General features: G+C 42.7%; 1 protein-coding gene across 2 annotated transcripts in view; it reads right to left on the bottom strand.

Moving 5' to 3' along the window:
• Positions 1-18,084, bottom strand: part of F13A1 (coagulation factor XIII A chain) — a 160,177-nt gene that overhangs the window by 52,534 nt on the left and 89,559 nt on the right. For both annotated transcript variants that reach the window (XM_078000975.1, XM_001096779.5), the window contains exons 8-9: positions 16,189-16,327; positions 1,121-1,224 (exon numbers count right to left, since the gene is read on the bottom strand). In XM_078000975.1, coding sequence (XP_077857101.1) covers positions 1,121-1,224; positions 16,189-16,327 — 243 coding nt within the window. The remainder of the gene's footprint in view (positions 1-1,120; positions 1,225-16,188; positions 16,328-18,084) is intronic.

Raw genomic sequence — 18,084 nt, 5'->3', positions numbered from 1 at the left:
CTGGGCCACCTACAGACACATACCCAGATGTGTTCACGCCAAGCAGATGACTTACACAGCATTTATCTCTTGTTCAGGTGGCATCTGAAATGTTGGAAATGTTGACGTGTCCTCTGTGGTTGTGTTGCTGTTGCTGTTTGTTTTGCTTTTTGTCTTTTGTTTTTGGACATTATGAACATAAGTCAAGTTTAACTGGAGAATCTGGACATTACCTGTTCATTTTGGCCATGCCCACTGTGCATGTAGGAAGTCAGAAGGCCCATGTTACTCTTCTAAAATCCTTTAAATTTTTACCACCTATCCATAGTTAATAAGAGATCAGCTGCTATTAGTCATCTCAAAAGTGTCCCCATGATATATATACCAGAACACCAGAAAGTGCTAAACTTTCTTTTATAACATGGTTATATATTATAACATGGTTTCACTATGAATATGCACCGAATGTTTATGCATGTGCCTGTGTGTGCCCATCAATATATCAACACCTGAGGAAATAAACATAATATCCACAATATCCACAGTCTACTGATTCTTTATATTATCATATTAAAGAGAGATGGAGGCTTATGATGTGATTTTGTAAAAATCTGGGGGAGGTCAGAGCTGCAGCTGCTTAGCATAGTTGGCAAGTTAGAAGACAAATACCCCACATACTCAAGCTTTGGAGGAAATCACACGACATAAAAGGAGGCCAGGTTCTGGAAAAACAACAATTTAAAGGATGATCTATAATTATTTTTCGAGTTCTCTATTTTCTCTACTGCTTTATATCTTATCCGTGCATACCACGAAGGGCTGAAGTATGTTTTATAGCCTAGTAAAAATGCTTACAGATATTTTCTCTCCTGTCTTCGAAACTGCTTAGCAAAGCAAGAATGGATGAATTATATGTTGTTTTATATTCTTTTTCTAAAATTTGTAAAATAATCAGGGTAAAGCTGACTATTCAAATGAAATTAAACCTGTTTGGAAGGTAGCTAATACTGCGCATGTGCCCAGGAAGCACACTTCAGATGTTGGCTCCCAACGGGCGTGGTTCCCACACACCAAATGCAAGCATAAAAGCAAAATAAAGATCAGCAATGAAGCATTTCCCGGAGGGAGGACACAATTTTACCATCGCTATTTTCCTGGGGGGTGCTGTCCACAGCTTGCCAGCCTCCAAATCCGACAGGAAGGTCAGGCCTTGTCATCCATGCTTCATTCCAGCAGTGGTAGTTCCTTAGAAAACACAAGCCCAGAGAGGTTAAACTTCCCTTCACACCCAATGCTCCAAGAGATCAAGAAGCCGTGGCCAGGCGCAGGGGCTCATGCTTGTAAACCCAGCAATTTGGGAGGCCAAGGCAGGTGGGTCTACGAGGTCAAGAGATCAAGACCATCCTGGCCAACATGGTGAAACCCCATCTCTACTAAAAATACAAAAATTAGTTGGGTGTGGTGGGACACGCCTGTAATCCCAGCTACTTGGGAGGCTGAGGCAGGAGAATCACCGGAACCCGGGATGTGGAGGTTACGGTGAGCCGAGATCGCGCCACTGCACTCCAGCCTGGTGACAGAAGGAGAGACTCTGTCTCAAAACAAATAAATAAATAAAAAAAATAAAAATAAATAAAATAAAAAATAAATAAAGAAGTGACCCCCAAATCCTGTGCATATGCTGTCTACAGATTACTAGAATAGTTTAAGCCAAATCTGGGAGCTCCTGGAGAGATCCTGAGGCTCTAGACTTGGGTTTTCTGGGCAGATTCTTTCTCATTGGCATCCCTCGGGACACTCATCTGGCTGGATGTCTCTTTTCCCCTGCTAAGAGCAGCTTTAAGGCCACCCAAAGATATTTGAATCAGTGCATTAAACAGTTTTAGTCTCAACCGTTCTCTGCTGACTAATGAAACAGAACTTACCACGTACCGACAGAGTAGGGAAGAAAAGTTAACCAAAACTGAAATATTTCTTTTGAACTTTTTAATATAGTTCCTATTTGGAAAAAGCATATTCCTTTGTAGTAATTAAGCAATAAATACTTGTGTTTATGGTCTTAGACCATTACCATAGAAACTATAACAACGATCCCTGACTATAATTTTCTACAATTTCCATCTCATGTCCAACAAGAAGAATAGGTTGTCAGGGTGAATATCTCTTTACCCTTTATTAAAGGTGGGAAACCCAGGGGCTAAGGGCCACGGAAAACTTCTCAGGACTTTGAATATGACCCTGGAAGCAAAAGCATGGAATAAAATGTCATCATGAATTGTATTATTATGTCCTTGGAAAGACCTGAAATTATACGACAGTACGGAATTAAATGAGAGCACATTAACCCCTCAGCACTATAGAAAATGTTCATATAGTAATAAAGATTTAATAATGCGGTGAGGTAGTTACTGCAGTCTTTGTTTATGGCACTGATGAATTTCAGGTTCAACTACCATGGGTCCCTTCCCTAGATGCCCTTCAGTGTCACTTGTTTCCCCATGCTCCCATCTTTCTCTGAGTGCAGCCCATTTCTGATTGGCTCAAGAGATATTAATTTCACTATGTACCCACTATACACCAGGCACCTTGCTAGGTGCTGGAGATTCAAAGATGATCAAAACATAGATTCTTACCCATAAAGACCCTCACAATCTAGGAGAAATGACAAACCTGTAAACCAATTATCAAAACTGTCATAGGTTTGCCGTGAGGCTTAAATAAGCTAATACACGTATTTTGAACAGGGACTGGCATGTGATAAGTGCTCAAAAACGGTAACTCTCAGACTTTGAAAAATAATTAATTTAAATGATCCATGGTAAAACGGGAGTTCATTTGGGGTGCCACGGAGTCTCAGTGGAGCAAAGTCTCCAGATATTTGGGAAGTGATATTTGAGCTGAGGGTTGAAAGATAAATGGGAGTTTAGGAGGTCAATAAAAGGAGGAAGAACAAAGTTGCAGTGGCATGAAATAGCCACCATGGTGTGTTTGGGGAACTGTCTGCTGTCTGTTGTGACTGGAGCATAGCATGTCTGAATATTCAAGTGCATAGGAGGAGAACAGTGATGGCAGACAATGCACGGAACTAACAAATACATATAACACTTCCTTAGTGCCAAGTGCTGTTCTAAAACCCTCATGGATATTAACACATCTGATGTCCCTAGCACCCTATAAGAACAGTACTATTGGCTGGGCGCAGTGGCTCACGCCTGTAATCCCAGCACTTTGGGAGGCCGAGGTGGGTGGATCACAAGGTCAGGAGATCGAGACCATCCTGGCTGACACGGTGAAACCCCGTCTCTACTAAAAATATAAAAACTTAGCCGAGTGTGATGGCGGGTGCCTGTGGTTCCAGCTACTCAGGAAACTGAGGCAGGAGAATGGCGTGAACCCGGGAGGCGGAGCTTGCAGTGAGCTGAAGTTGTGCCCCTGCACTCCAGCCTGGGTGACAGAGCAAGACTGTCTAAAAAAAAAAAAAAAAATTCAGTACTGTTATAATTACCCTCAGTTTATAGGGGAGGAAGTTGAAACCCAGGAAGGCTAAGAAACTTGCTGAGGTCACACAGCTAGTTAGTGATAGAGCTCTGAAATCCATACTCTTCAACACTGAGCTATGATATAGGTGAGGATAAGATTGTGAAATCCTTTGATATCAAATTAAACATTCGTGCTTTATTCTTAGGCAATGAAAAGCCATTGGAATAATTTAAGAAGAGATAAATTTGCAAATCTCTGTTCATGGAAGATGGATGGAGAAGCAAGACTAGAGATTGAGCTGAGTCCTCCCCTGCTGTCCCCCACCCCTGAAGAACTGCAATAGTCTACAGTGGACCAGAAAGGCACTCAGGTGGCCACCACAATGGAGAGGGAGAGAAGCCATTGGGAGGTACAACCCACAGGTTTAGGGAGATGTGAGGGGACTTGGATGAGTTGGGGAAGACTTTTGCCTGTCCAAGGAGTATGATGGTTTTCTTTACTAAGACTGTGAATAAAAAAGGAAGAGAAGAAAGTCTGTGTTGGGACTGGTGTGATGGGTGGGTGACCAGCTCAATTCTGGACAGGATGAGCTTGAGTGCCTGTGGAAAATCCAGGAGATGAGGTCTAAGAGGCATTTTTGTCTATACTTGTGATGCTCTGGATTAGATGAAGAGGAGGAGGAGATGTGGGAGTATTGGTGGGTGGTGGAGGAGGGTTGGGCAAAACCAGTTGATGAATGAGGAGGGAAAGAAGAGGAGGGAAGAAAGAGGTAGGTTATTCCTTAAGAGTGACCTAGAGGCTGGGCCCAGTGGCTCACACCAGTAATCCCAGCATTTTAGGAGGCCGAGGCAGGAGAATTGCATGAGCCCAGGAGTTTGGGACCATCCTGGGCAGCATGGTGAAACCCTGTCTCTATTAAAGATACAAAAGTTGGCTGGGTGCGGTGGCTCAAGCCTGTAATCCCAGCACTTTGGGAGGCCGAGGCGGGCGGATCACAAGGTCAGGAGATCGAGACCACAGTGAAACCCCGTCTCTACTAAAAATACAAAAAATTAGCCGGGCGCGGTGGCGGGCGCCTGTAGTCCCAGCTACTCAGGAGGCTGAGGCAGGAGAATGGCGGGAACCCGGGAGGCGGAGCTTGCATTGAGCCCAGATCGCGCCACTGCACTCCAGCCTGGGCAACAGCGTGAGACTCCATCTCAAAAAAAAAAAAAAAAGATACAAAAGTTAGCTGACCTGTAGTCTCAGCTACTTGAGGGGCTGAGTGGGAGGATCACTTGAGCCCAGGAGATCAAGGCTTCTGTGAGCCATGATTGTACCACTGCACTCCATCCTGGAAGACAGAGTGAGACCCTGTCTAAAAAAAAAAAAGAAAAAGAGTGATCTAGGTTGTAAGAGAGAAGAAAAGATAAGGCAGTGTCTAGCGTGTAATGTAATGCAGGAAAGGCCGTTTTGGTTATTTTTAAGTTAGAAGAGACTGAGGCATGTTCATGGAGGAAGAACTGGTAGAAAGAGTGGGACTAAAAGGGAGCTCAAATACCAAGGGTGCAAGAGGATGAGGCTGAGAGCACACCCTGGGAAAGTGTGGGAAGCAGACCCTTCTGCAGGGAGAGAAGGGTACAGATGTGGATTAGGGTGAAGTTGTGGAGGTCTCTGAGCAGGAACATGGGGCCAGTTCCCACCAGAGAGCCTCCATCTTTGCTTGGAAGCTGCAAGGAAGGTCACTGTGCATGTCAGACAATGACTCTGCTAGCCTCTCTTCAGAACAGTGAAGGTTGCCCCATCAGGCAGAGGGACCCAGGGAAAAACAGCAATAAAACATTTGCAACCCTGAATGGACCCCATCTTGCTTCCTATACAACCCGAGGTGTTTAGCGATCCTGGCTTTCACTGCTACACCATCACCCTAGATTAATAGGCTCCAGAATAGCCTTATTTAAATTCAAATCTCCTTGGCAAGGTTAGCCTGGAACAAGATAAATATGCTTTGCACTTCAGATCTCAAGTAAAGACTTTTCTTTGAGGATAATATTTCTTTTCAAATGACCAGGACCCAAGGAAAAGTTTCTTTTCTCTCACTCTAACATCTAATTAGTTACACGTGATCTCTTCTAGTTTCACTCACAGCTGAGACGTTATCTGTGTATTTAGGGTGGGAGTTTCATAACAGGGTCAGGAACTTGCAGGCAGTGGGTGAGGTGGGGAGGAAGCAAATGCTCCCAGTGGGGCTGGGCCTCCATCAGTGGGTGGAAAGCTAATGGCTCAGCTCCCAGACAGGCCATGAACAGAATGAGAGGGTGCTACCTCCACAGCCATGGGGATCTCTTTCACCATGCAATCCTCTCCACTCAGGAATGACTAGGAATTGTGTCCTAAGTTACCCATGCTTCAAGAGTTTCCATTTGGCTGACATTACACAATTCTATTTAAGGATGCTTAGTTTTTATATTCCAAGTTCCTCCATGAAAGGGACTAATGTTTACAGACATTTCTTTTCCTATTTTTCGTTTTGTTTTGTTTTCTTGAGACAGAGTCTCATGTTGCCTAGGTTGATCTTGAACTCCTGGCCTCAAGCCATCCTCCTGCCCCAGTCTTTTAAAGTGCTGGAATTACAGGCATGGGCATTTTACCCAGATATTTAGCATTTTTGCTACAATTCGCACGTGTCAGAGGATCTAAATTTCGATATACAGTAGTGTCATTTCCCTTTGTGTTGGAGAACTTCCTTTAGCATGTCCTTATTTTTTTTAAATAGACACATAATTATTGTTTAATTGTATATACTATGGGGTACAAAGTGATGATTTTATATATGAATATATATATATAATATCAACTCTCATTGTGGGATAATTAAATTAAGTTAATAACATATCAGTTACCTCCCATATTTATTTCTGTAGTGAGAACATTTGAAATTTACTCTCCTGGCAATTTTGAAATATACAGTATAGTATAATGAACTATAGCCACCATGTTGTATATTTGATCTCAAATACTTATTCCTTCCATACAGACTTTTCCTAATTTCATCTACTGATTCTCCAGGTTGGAAAATATCAACTGATTCCTGAAAAGCTACTTTTTATTCTAAAGCTTCTTTATCTAGATCCATAATAGTTTTTCCGTTTTCATCTTGCAATTTCATTATGCATTTGTAGAGTGCATAAATCCACTTTGGGGGCTCTGCTGGTCTCATTCTTCTCCACATCTCCAGCACTAGAGCAGAGCCCAGTCATTAGGAGGTGCCCACTAAGTGCTGGCTAAATAAATCATGAGGACATCTAGCAAGGAAGGTCTTAGTAAACCTTTGCTTGTTTGTTTCTCTTTAACATTCATGGTTTTCTAGTTCTCAGAGCCTTCATTTGAAACTTGAGTTCTCACTATACAGTCAAATGTACCGTGTCCCTTTAAAGTAAAAATTCGAAATCTCCTTGTTGCCTCTTTCCATAGAAATGAAAATAGAGGCCTCGTTTCATTGAGACTTGTTTAATCAAGATGAGAACAACCTTTTGGGAGGATAACGATGCAGGTGACAAGTGAAGAACGCATCTCTGCTTTCTGTCTCTTCCTGTGTGTTCCGTGCAGTGACAGCTCGTCATTTTTAGAGCTCCTTTCAAGGATGCTAATAATTCAGCAGTATTTGTGCAAAGGACTCAGAGAATCTTCACCAAAGGCGGTACTTCACTAGAACAGCAGCACCGTCCCCTGCCAGGGGACCCTACATGGGACGTCATAGTTTATCTTGTGATTCAGTAGATCCATGTGCTTTGAATTTGTGCACAGGAAATAATCACACAAATGCGAAGACAAGTGTGTTATGTAAGAATGTTCATCACGATGTAAGAAAGGGAAATTGGAAGCAGCCTAATTGTCCAATATGTGATCGAGTATTTTGAAACACAGAATAGAATGCTCTTCAGCCATAAAAATGCAGATCTATATTGGCTAGGCAGGAAAGATGTCCATGGCATAATAGTGTTTCAAAATCACACGCAGAGCAGAATTTTAAATGACTCCCACTACCCTTCCTTTTGTATAATTTTCCCCCCTCAGTGTCAGTGAAATCTAGTACTCCTGTGACTATGTTACTTTATGTGTCAAGGAGGATTTTGCAGAAGTAATGAAGTTTACTAATCTGTTGACTTTGAGTTCGTTGAAAGGGAGATGATCAGGTGGGTCTGGCCTCCTCAGATGAGCCCGTTAAGTCTGAGTCTAGAGACCAGAGACAGAGCTAGTCAGGGATTCAATGCAGTAGAGACATTATCCTGCTGGCTTCAAAGAAGATAGAAGAATCTATGAGTTCTACAGCTGCAAGGAACTGAATTCTTTCACGAACCTGAACGAGTTTGGAAGAGGACTCTGAGCATTAAGATGGGACAACAGTCCCAGCCAACACTGACTGCAGTTATCTGAAAATCTGTCTTGGTTCTGGCTAACGTCATATCCAGAGGCATAGGAGCCCATGGGGTGGTGAAGAGCTGGACAGAGAACACAGCTGAGGCCAACGTGGGCTTCACGGTGCTGTGTTTGAAGAAAATAAAGTGGTTAATTTAAACAACGAGTCCTTTACTGCCCTTAACTTTGCTAACTGCTTAAACAGTCCACAGGGTCATCTCATTCACAATCTGTCCAGAAAGGTTTCAGAGAAAAGGAGTTCTTAAAAGGGAAGAAAGAGATATGGGCTTGTAATTTTGTTTGTGCAGCTTTATTAGGGCTCAGGGGAGAGCACAAATAAGATCAAGAGAAAGTCCCGGGGGAGATGTCTTGGACCAGCTTCAACTGTAAACCAAGGGTTTGAATTCTTTTATAGCAAAACTGGCAGGGGGTGAAAGAAAGGCACTGTCTTGCAAGTCATTTGTGTATTTGTAGCAGATGGGTGTAGCCCTACCTCTCTGGTTCTGCTAATACACTCTGAATACAGACAACAATATTGTTGACAATAATGACAGGACATCCTGGGGTTATTAAGCTCTGGCCATATCAGGGGCAGTGGGGATAGGATGGGGTGGGAGATGTTGGAAAGAAGTGGGAACAATTTAGTGGACTCTGAGGCTTGTCTAACAAGACATTTCAAAGTGGAAATGAAAGCCTGGACTGAGAAAAAAACTTGTCAGTTAGGAAATATAATGAAGGAAGATGACAGAAAGGAGTTATTCAGAGGAAAGGAGGCATGCTGCAGGAATCTTTGATGGAGCTGGGAGCATGACACTATTTTAGAACGCAGCTGTTCATTGTTTGAGGCTGTTGGAGTGCTGAAACCAGCAAGGGGCATTTGGATGTTCACTGGCGCCACGTCAAAGGCCAGCAGTCCAGTCAGGTGGAGACCAGGCCAGTGCCCCTGTCCTCTCTGAGGCTCAGCTGCTTCAGTTCCCTCTGGCTGGGAGCCACCTGAAGAAACCCTGCGTAGCCAGTCATGAATGGCCTCATTTGCATAGCAATGCTATACGGGAGATAAATGGAGAGCGCCATAGTAGGCATCCCAGCTCAGTAAAGGATGTTGTTGTAGGAATCAATTGGCCGCCAAGAAAAAAGAATAAATGAATGTGTTTGTTCTTGCTTGTCCTGTGAGGGCAAGGGGTTTTACAAGTCTCATTGAGAAGTCACAGTTTAAATACAGCACAAGAGACCTGGATGGAGGGGGTCGCAGATGGCAGGGTGCACTTTGAGAGGCGCTGTAAATCTCACCATGAAACTATGAGGTGTATGTGTAGTAGGAGTCGTAGTCAGAACCATTAATAAGTGCTCAGACACAGGCATGAACCAAATGGATGTTGCAACCCATCAGAAAGGACACCAACCCTAAATGCAGTTCTACCACGGCATCCTGGCTGGACACCGGTCCAGATGTCCTCACTCACATACACACTACAGGAGTACTGAATGAGTTTCCATCCACAAAGTCCTTTCTGAGCACGTCTGGGTTCCCTCTGCTGGGTTCATTTGAAAATGAAACCCTACCCCATTTTACCACTCTGGCATAGCAAGCCAGGAATTAATATCCTGACTGAACATGAAGAAAATGTTGAATTTTGAGAGTATTTGTTTGTATAACTCTAATGTATAAAAAAGTTTCTATAATAAATTCTGTACAATTATCTCCATGATTATTGAAGAGGGTTAAAAAACTTCCACACCCATTAGGATGGCTATAATAATAGTAAGAAAAAACAGAAAAGTCATTTGCAAGAATATGAAGTTGGAACTTTTGTGTATTGCTAGTGGGAATACAGAATGGAGTAGCTGCTTTGGAAAACAGTTTGGCACTTCACCAAAAGAAATTAAACATAGAGTTACCATACAACCCAGAAATTCCACTCTAAATATATGCCCATGAGAACTAAAAAACGTATGTTCACATAAAAACTTTTACCTGAATGTTCATGACAACATTATTCATGAAAGCCAAAAATGGAAACAACCCAAATGTACAATGGATGAATGGATAAATAAAATCTGGTTTATCCACCCAATGAAATAGTATTCATCAATGAAAGGGAATGAGGTACTGATACGTGCTACAACACGGACGAACCTTGAACACGTTAGGCTAAGTGAAGGAAGCCAGACACAAAAGGTCACATATTACCTGATTCCATTTATAGGAAATGATTAGAACAGGCAAATCCATAGAGAGAGAAAGTAGATTCGAGGTTGCCAGAGTTGGAGAAATGGGGAGTGACTGCTAATAGGTATGGCAAAGGGGACAGAAAATGTTCTGGAATCTGATGATAATGATGGTTATAGAAGACCACAAATATACTAAAAATGGCCCAGTGCCATGGCTCATGCCCGTAATCTCAGCACTTTGGGAGGCTGAGGCAGGAGAATCTCTTGAGGTCAGGAGTTCAAGACCAGCCTGTGCAACATAGTGAGATCTCGTCTCTACAAAAAAAAATTTTTTAATTAGCCAGGTGTGGTGGGTGTGCCTGTAGTCCCAGCTGCTAGGGAAGCTGAGATGGGAAGATTGCTTGAGCCTGGGAGGTCAAGGCTGCAGTGAGTCATGGTCTTGCCATTGCAGCTTGGGTGACAGACACCCTGTCTCAAAATAATAATAATAATAATACATAAATAAAAACATACTAAAAATTATGGAATTGTGTACTTTAAAGGAGTGAATTTTGTAGTATGTGAAATATATATATACACATATATATACACACACACACACTTATTTATTAATTTAATTAATTAATTTATTTATTTATTTACTTTGAGATGCAGTCTCGCTCTGTTGCCCAGGCCGGAGTGCAGTGGCGTGATCTTGGCTCACTGCAAGCTCCGCCAGGTTCACGCCATTCTCCTGCCTCAGCCTCCCGAGTAGCTGGGACCGCAGGTGCCTGCCACCATGCCTGGCTAATTTTTTGTGTGTTTTTAGTAGAGACGGGATTTTGCTGTGTTAGCCAGGATGATCTCAATCTCCTGACCTTGTAATCCACCTGCCTCAGCCTCCTAAATTGCTGAGATTACAGGCGTGAGCCACTGTGCCAGGCTGTGAAGTATATTTTAATAAGGATGTTAATTATTTTTATTTATTTATTTATTTATTTTGAGACCTAGTCTCACTCTGTCACCCAGGCTAAAGGAATACAGTGACATGATCTTGGCTCACTGCAACCTCTGTCTCCCAGGTTCAAGCAATTCTCCTGCCTCAGCCTCCCAAGTAGCTGGGATTACAGGCATGCACCACCACGCCCAGCTAATTTTTTTGTAATTTTAGTAGAGACAGGGTATCATCACCATGCTGGTCAGGCTGATCTCTAACTCCTGATCTCAAGTGATCCTCCCGCGTCAGCCTCCCAAAGTGCTTGGGTTATAGATGTGAACCACCATGCCTGGTCAATAAGGACGTTATTTTAAAAAGAGTGGGCTCTGGGGTCAGCCCCCTTAGGTTTGTAATTCAGGTTCTGCCACTTATTGGCAGGGGCCTTGGTTAAGTTACTGTGTCAATAACAGTAATTACCTTAACATGCTGTTAAGAGGTAGAAGTAAATTGATACATGTCAGCACTTAAATCAGGGCATTGCAAAAAAAAAAAAAAAAAAGTATTTTGTGAACATGAGCTACTTTTATTCTTTGAAGTTTTATTCTTTGAAGGTGGCAAATAATGTTTTTTTCCAACACTATTATGTGCCTTCAGTGTATATTCTCAGTGCTCTAAAGATAAGGCTCATGGTCTAACTCCAAGTGATTTTCCTAAAACCAATTTGGCCAGAAATACAGTTAACAAGAAAATGTTTGAAAATAAACATCTTCGATAACTGTCCAGAATTGGCAACCACGATGCATTATGGGATATTTTTACAAACCCTTAAGCACTTTAAGCAGTTTGGTCTATATTCTGATTTTTTTCTTCTATACTATTTTATTTGGAATTCGTGTTTAGATCATTTCTGCTTTGCAGACAGTGATTAAATTTGAAGATAATTTTATAATATAAAAGTCCAACTAGATGAGTCATACAGAGCATCTAAAATAATGTATAGAACAGTCTCAATTTCAAAAATGCACCTACAATGTGTAAAACACCATATGAGTACTGAGGGCATGAGAATTAGGATTACACACTGATTAGGGCAGTGTCCCAGGTGTGAAAACTGGTTAATTTCTGCTCTAAAATATACTTTGAAAAAGCTTTGTTTATAGATTAAGACCACCCATTGCAGCATGGAGTTTTTATGCATTAAAATTTTTTTCCAACCAATTCTGTTTCTTCAGTGCTTGCTCTATGCCCTGTACACTGTTACAGGCTGACAAAACAACAAAAATAAAATAGATCAGACACTGCTCCCCCTGTGGATGGGTGCATTCTGGTGGGGAAAAGCTGAGAGGAGGACACCAACCCTCACCCAGAATCATCCTATCAGACCACATTCACTCCAGCAAAAGAACACAGGGAGGCTTCTTCATTTAGAAGGAGGGAAGCCTTTCATTGAAAAATCTTTCTTGATCCTAGTAAGTGCCACCATCTCTGTCTTTTAAAATTGTTTCCATTTTGACTGTGACCTTTGTATAATGAGGTGATCAAGTTGAGCTCTTCCAAGGTGAGGCCAAACCGTTGCTGTCCCCCTGCCCCTCTGAGTAGCTCTGCCTCCCTCCTAACTGAGCCCTCATATTCCTATTTGATGTTTGCACTGCAGCTAAACATTGAGCAAGCGTCTTCATTAAACTGTCCACAGTGATTCCTAGTGGCCTTCCCCCCAGAGGTTACATATAATTCAGAACTCATCAGCACGCTGGGGACAGGCGGCCAAAATTGCTCCTTCTGGGATCTGCTACCTTGCATTTGCCCACTTAGGGTTTCATTTGCTACCCTGGGATCTAATTACTCTGCCCGCTGTGCCCTTCTGAGGTTCCTGAGTCCCCAGCCTTCTCCTGAACAGCTAAGGAGCCCAGACCATGGCTTCTGTTGGTGTCAACAGTGGGGCCACTCTTTGCAAAACTGTAGCCCCCCTGAGGTGAGGCTCCCTCTTGGAGGGAAACCTCCTTCATGCAGGGGACCTAAGGTGGCAAACCAGGAAGCAGTCTGTCCTTGATGGTCTGCAGTAATAAGGCGAGAAGGGTCACAGCAAGAGACAGAGCCAAACTTGTCACTCCTGGCTCTGGAGTGTGGCGAGCAGAATGCACCCTCTTGTACTCTTCCTCTGAGCCTCCCTACTGGCTGATTTCTGGATTTGGCAGGATGAGCTTTGGCTGAGTCATGGAGAAGAGGACATCCTGAGTCACCAAGACCTAACTGGACAAATTGATTCATCACAAAATGTGGACCATTGGGACCTGAGTGTTGAAGAAAAAATAGATGGTGGAGGATGAGAGATAATTCTCAGGTCTCCTTTACTTGGAGAGGAGAGGGGCCCCAGCCACATACCAGCTGAGAGCGGGGAAGACAGGTTGAGATGGGTGTGTCTGACCAGAGCCTGTGGAGGGAGGTAAGTATGAGGCCAGTGGCTCCTGAGATCCTTGCTAGGAAATCCATCAGGCCACGTGTTGCCAGCCTGACCTCACAGAGGTCAGCTGGTGCCTAGCAAATCATTCCTACCCCCACCTCAGCCCCTGTTTAGCCTCCATGCTCACCCTCACCTTCACCTTTCCTCACCAGCCCTAATGCTCAGGCAGCCCCTGCTTCTTACTAACTGAATCAGCATCAGGCCCACCTCTATGGTAAGCACTCTACCTGGATGACCTGATTTAATCACTATAGCCACCCCATCAGGAAATGGTAACTACTAAGATTACTTTCATTCTACTGATGAAGAAAATGAAGCTCAGAGAAGTGAAATCATTTTCTCAAAGCCACACAGCAAGTAGCTGCCCAAGCCAGAGCTTGACAGAGGGGTGTGACTGTGGCGATCATGCCCTGGCTGACATGTCTGGGGACAGCCATCGCCAGCCTCCTCAATCCAGGAGGGTCTTAGCCGTACTCTTATTTTCCTGGACCACCTATAACTTCTAAGGTGCATGGGTGTTTGCACTGGTGAGGCGAAGTGTCCGCTTCTTCATTAAAAGTACCCCAATGTAACAGAAATAGTGAAGTCATCTTAGGACACTGGGCATCCCTCTTTTTCTGACCACTTTGATGTACTTGGGTTGATGGAAACGTATTGCCTCCAAGAAATTCCAGCTGTGTGACTAATAATGAAGGCAATAATAGCAGCTAACGTTCATTAGGCACCTGTTATGCTCGGCTCTGTGCTGAGTGAAGCAGGGAATATTGTTCTCTTCGCTTTAGAGGAGAAAAGAGGCACAGAGAGGTTGTGCCTTGCCCAAGGTCACACAGCTTGGGCAGTAACAGAGCCAAACCTTGGCCTCACATCCCGCTGAGCCCTTTAATCCCTGTGCTTCATGGTCTGGGAACGTCCTGAGTTGTGCTGGCCTCAGCCCCGCAGTAAGTCAGAGCATCTGATCAGGCATCATGCGTTGAAAACCTACTACAAGACAGGCAAAGGAAGGGAAGAGAAGTCTCGGGCAGTGGTCTGCAGTGGAAGGTGGGTGGGGAGTCCCAGGCCAGGAAGTACAGTCCCAGGGTGATGGGGTATTTGAGTAAGGCAACAAAGGAACAAACGGTGTCAGGGAAAGGGGAAGTAATTTGGAGCAGGGACCTGATTGAAGAGGACAGGGTACCAAGAGCAAGATCTAGCTTCACAATTTTGTATTAATTCTGTTTAGGGCCTGTGGGGTTATTTGTTGGAGTGCCCCATAGGGACTTATTTGATGATGGGAGGTATCTGTCAAAGAGCTGGGAAGGATAACTTTGAACTGCACTTAACTACAAAGGCTGTGTGTGTGTGTTTGTGTGTGTGTAAGGAAAAGATATGGAGAATGCCAAATAACTATCTTTTTGTCATTTTTAACAATTGCAATGAGTTTTTGGGTAACTATTTTGGTCTGTTTTGTCATTCCATATACATGCAGGGCTGAGATATTATAATTCTGTAGGCTTAAAGCGTTCTTTATATTTCTGTTCAATTTACAGAGACAAGGTTTTGTCTTACATGTGCCCTCCAGCTTACTATGGCTTAGCTCATTCCCTTCCAATGAACCGTACTATTTTTAATTCATGGTAGCACTTTGCTACTCATTCAGCAATTTCATTTCAACATTCTCCAATAAATGTGTGCCTCTGCTTGTGAGTTAGTACTACTCCTACAACTGTGATCCATTCCTATAACACAAGGAAGTTCAGGCACTTCTAACTTTTTGAACTTATAACTTCCTACCATCCCCATTTGGATGCTTTTACAACAGACAGTGTGTTTTAGCTTTATTATTTGTGCATGAGACTCATTTTTGGCTTAGAAGTTCTACCTAGCTCAATGTCTGACCGCAGAGGCACTTATGCTCCAATTTCCTCCCACACAGACCTTGATAAAAATTATTTATATTTAAACTCTTAGGATTTTTTTCCTTTCTTCTTAGTGTATTGATTTGGACTTAGGGGGTCTCAAGGAAAAATGGAATTCCCTGGGATCTTAAGCTCCCTCTAGCCAGTTTGTGGTAAAGCGGTTCAGGGCAGTGAGAGAACCCCACCGCTGGTTTTGGGGAACAATTTCAGCTTTACGTCCATTTCTATATCTCAATGAAAGGTGACGATATAATCAAGGAGAATCTCATCTTTACATTCAAAAGGAAATCCTATACTGCTGAAGTTATTTAAAAGGTTTTGGCTAATGGTCAGAAGCACTTGGGTTTATTCCCAGCTCACCAGATGTATGACTGTGAGCAAGCCTTTTGGGGCCTCAGTTTCCTCATTTGTAAATGGGGATATTCATAACATCCACTTGATAAAACTAAGAAGAATTGGATAAGATCATGCATGCACAAAGACTGATGCATAGTAAGTGCTTAATAAATGTTAGCTCTATTACTTCTAGGGCACTGACCCGGAGAACGCTTGGCTCCAATACTTCTGCTATTAATTGTAAGATTAATATATCAAGGTAGAGAGGAACTAGTATAGGCATAAGCAGCAGCTAAAACTGTGACCTTTTTTTGGTGGTTGCTGTTATAAGGAATGATTGATTTTTATCACTAGGAACCCAAACTGTCTCTTCAGTAACATTTCTAATTCATTTGCTAAGACATTCTTTGACAACCAGGCTTTTCTGCCTATGCTATTGAATGGTCCTCAAAACAGAACAGAAAGAAACATCAGACTGAGTCTATCTTGTGGTAAATGTGTAACATTACTATAATGTGACATCAACCAATGCCATTGTCAATCAAACTCACCACACTGAATCCTTGGTGAGTTTGGAATTCACGTTCCCATCTTCTTCCAGGAAGATGTCCATTTGCAAATTGGCATCATTATCATGGGCTGAGAAATAATTGGTAACAATTCTTGCTGGTATTCCAAGGCATCGTAAAACTACAGGAAAGGACAGACCACAGCCAAACACATCACCAGAATTTAATAAACACACAGTGAAAAAAAGCGGTCTTGTAGGGGACTTCCGTCCTGACCAATATGAAAAGCCCTTTGGACATGTTATCCTCAAATGTGGCATGCTGGAGAAGGATGGTCATCCAACCCCATGGGGGCAGTAGAGAGCAATTTTGCTGTTGGATCCTTCAGAATTGCAGCTGGTGTCAAATGAAGCCAAGTAGAGTAGAATCCCAACCGGGTTCTAATTGTTTCGTTTCTAAGCTATGATCATCAACATAGTATTATTTTAGTCCCATGAATGGGACAATGTTCCTGAAAATACAATTTCAAAAACCCACTAATAGGAAGTTAGGAATTTACAGAGCAGGTCCTTGGTGGAATTTGCTCTCTTGGCCAGAATTTACTGTTGTAACACGCATTGGAGGGTGACACCACAGATTCATTTTAATTGTTAGATAATAAATTACCTGGATACTTTTCTTGCCATATGTACCTATTGATTAAACTTAATCCAAATGCCCTCCCTGGCTCCCAGGATGCCAGACATCAGGGCTCATTGAAAATAATTCAGCTGACAATTTTAAGATTAATGACTTGGCTTGCCTTTTAATTTTCTCCTTCAGAATAGTTTAGCATTTTTAACCAAAGACTACCCACCTCCTTCAACAGAACAACCTTGGAAGTCCAAACTGGGAGTCTGGTAGAGATTCAAGGGTTCCCCTCCTTAAAGGGGATCTTAATGCCCCAAACAATATTGGCAGCTGCCACAGGCCTCCTGTTCCCATCTTCCTCTCTTGATTTTCAGCCCTATTCACCCAGGGTCTTACCAATAAAACGATTGCAACTCTCACTCTGTTTCTGGCTGAACACTAATTCACATTATCCCAGACACGACTTGGTCAAGAGTCTGCCTTACTCAATAATTTCAAGAAAGTGAGGCTTGACTTTAGGGCACCAGTTTCTCCTTCCCCCAGTTTCCATCTTCAGGTTTACTCTCATTGTGACTTCCCCACAGTGTGTTTCTGCCTTTTCTTAATTTACCACACAAAGCCTGCTTTTTATGCCAAAGACATGAATGGATGTAAGGTGTTCACTATTTTATCTGGTTGTGAGCCTGAAGGAATTACACTGGCATAGTGAAATTGTAGGCATGCGGAGGGCTTGGGTCCTTTCTGTCTTCCTAAAATCATTTCACAAGAGTGGTTGCTTCTGTTGGGCATCTTTTACCTTGTCTTGACTTGGGAGCCTCGAGGGAGGGGATGACCTCCAACCTTTAACCTACCATGAAGTTCAGGCTTTTATCTGGAACTTCAGAGACCAATGCTTCTAGGGGACTATACTTTTGATTTTTATTGCTCCGAAGAAATACATATTCCTTCTTCCCTGGGTTATATTTAAATGGCTAAGAAAATAATGTTATCCTGTTTGATACTATGGGAAAACAAAACAAAACTCACGACTATTTTTTTAACTTCGATCACCAAGTGTTAGACTGTTGAGACTTTGAGCTAAAACAAGCAGGTTTTGTAATCATTTTTTAAAATGACCTCCCTCCAGCCTCTAGCCCCTCCCTTTGTTTTTGATTTAAAAAATGTTAACTGGGTAAAACATTATTAATGAGCAGGCAGAAGGGACACCCCAACTTGAGCTTAATGTTTCTCCAAGGCTGTAGAAATGGCTTGTGGATGAAAATCATTACCAATGATGAAGACACACTGAAATAAATGTATTTTTAAAAA

Source organism: Macaca mulatta, chromosome 4 (assembly GCF_049350105.2).
Source record: "Macaca mulatta isolate MMU2019108-1 chromosome 4, T2T-MMU8v2.0, whole genome shotgun sequence".
NCBI classification, from domain to species: domain Eukaryota; kingdom Metazoa; phylum Chordata; class Mammalia; order Primates; family Cercopithecidae; genus Macaca; species Macaca mulatta.
This window is presented reverse-complemented; position numbering and strand designations above follow the sequence as displayed.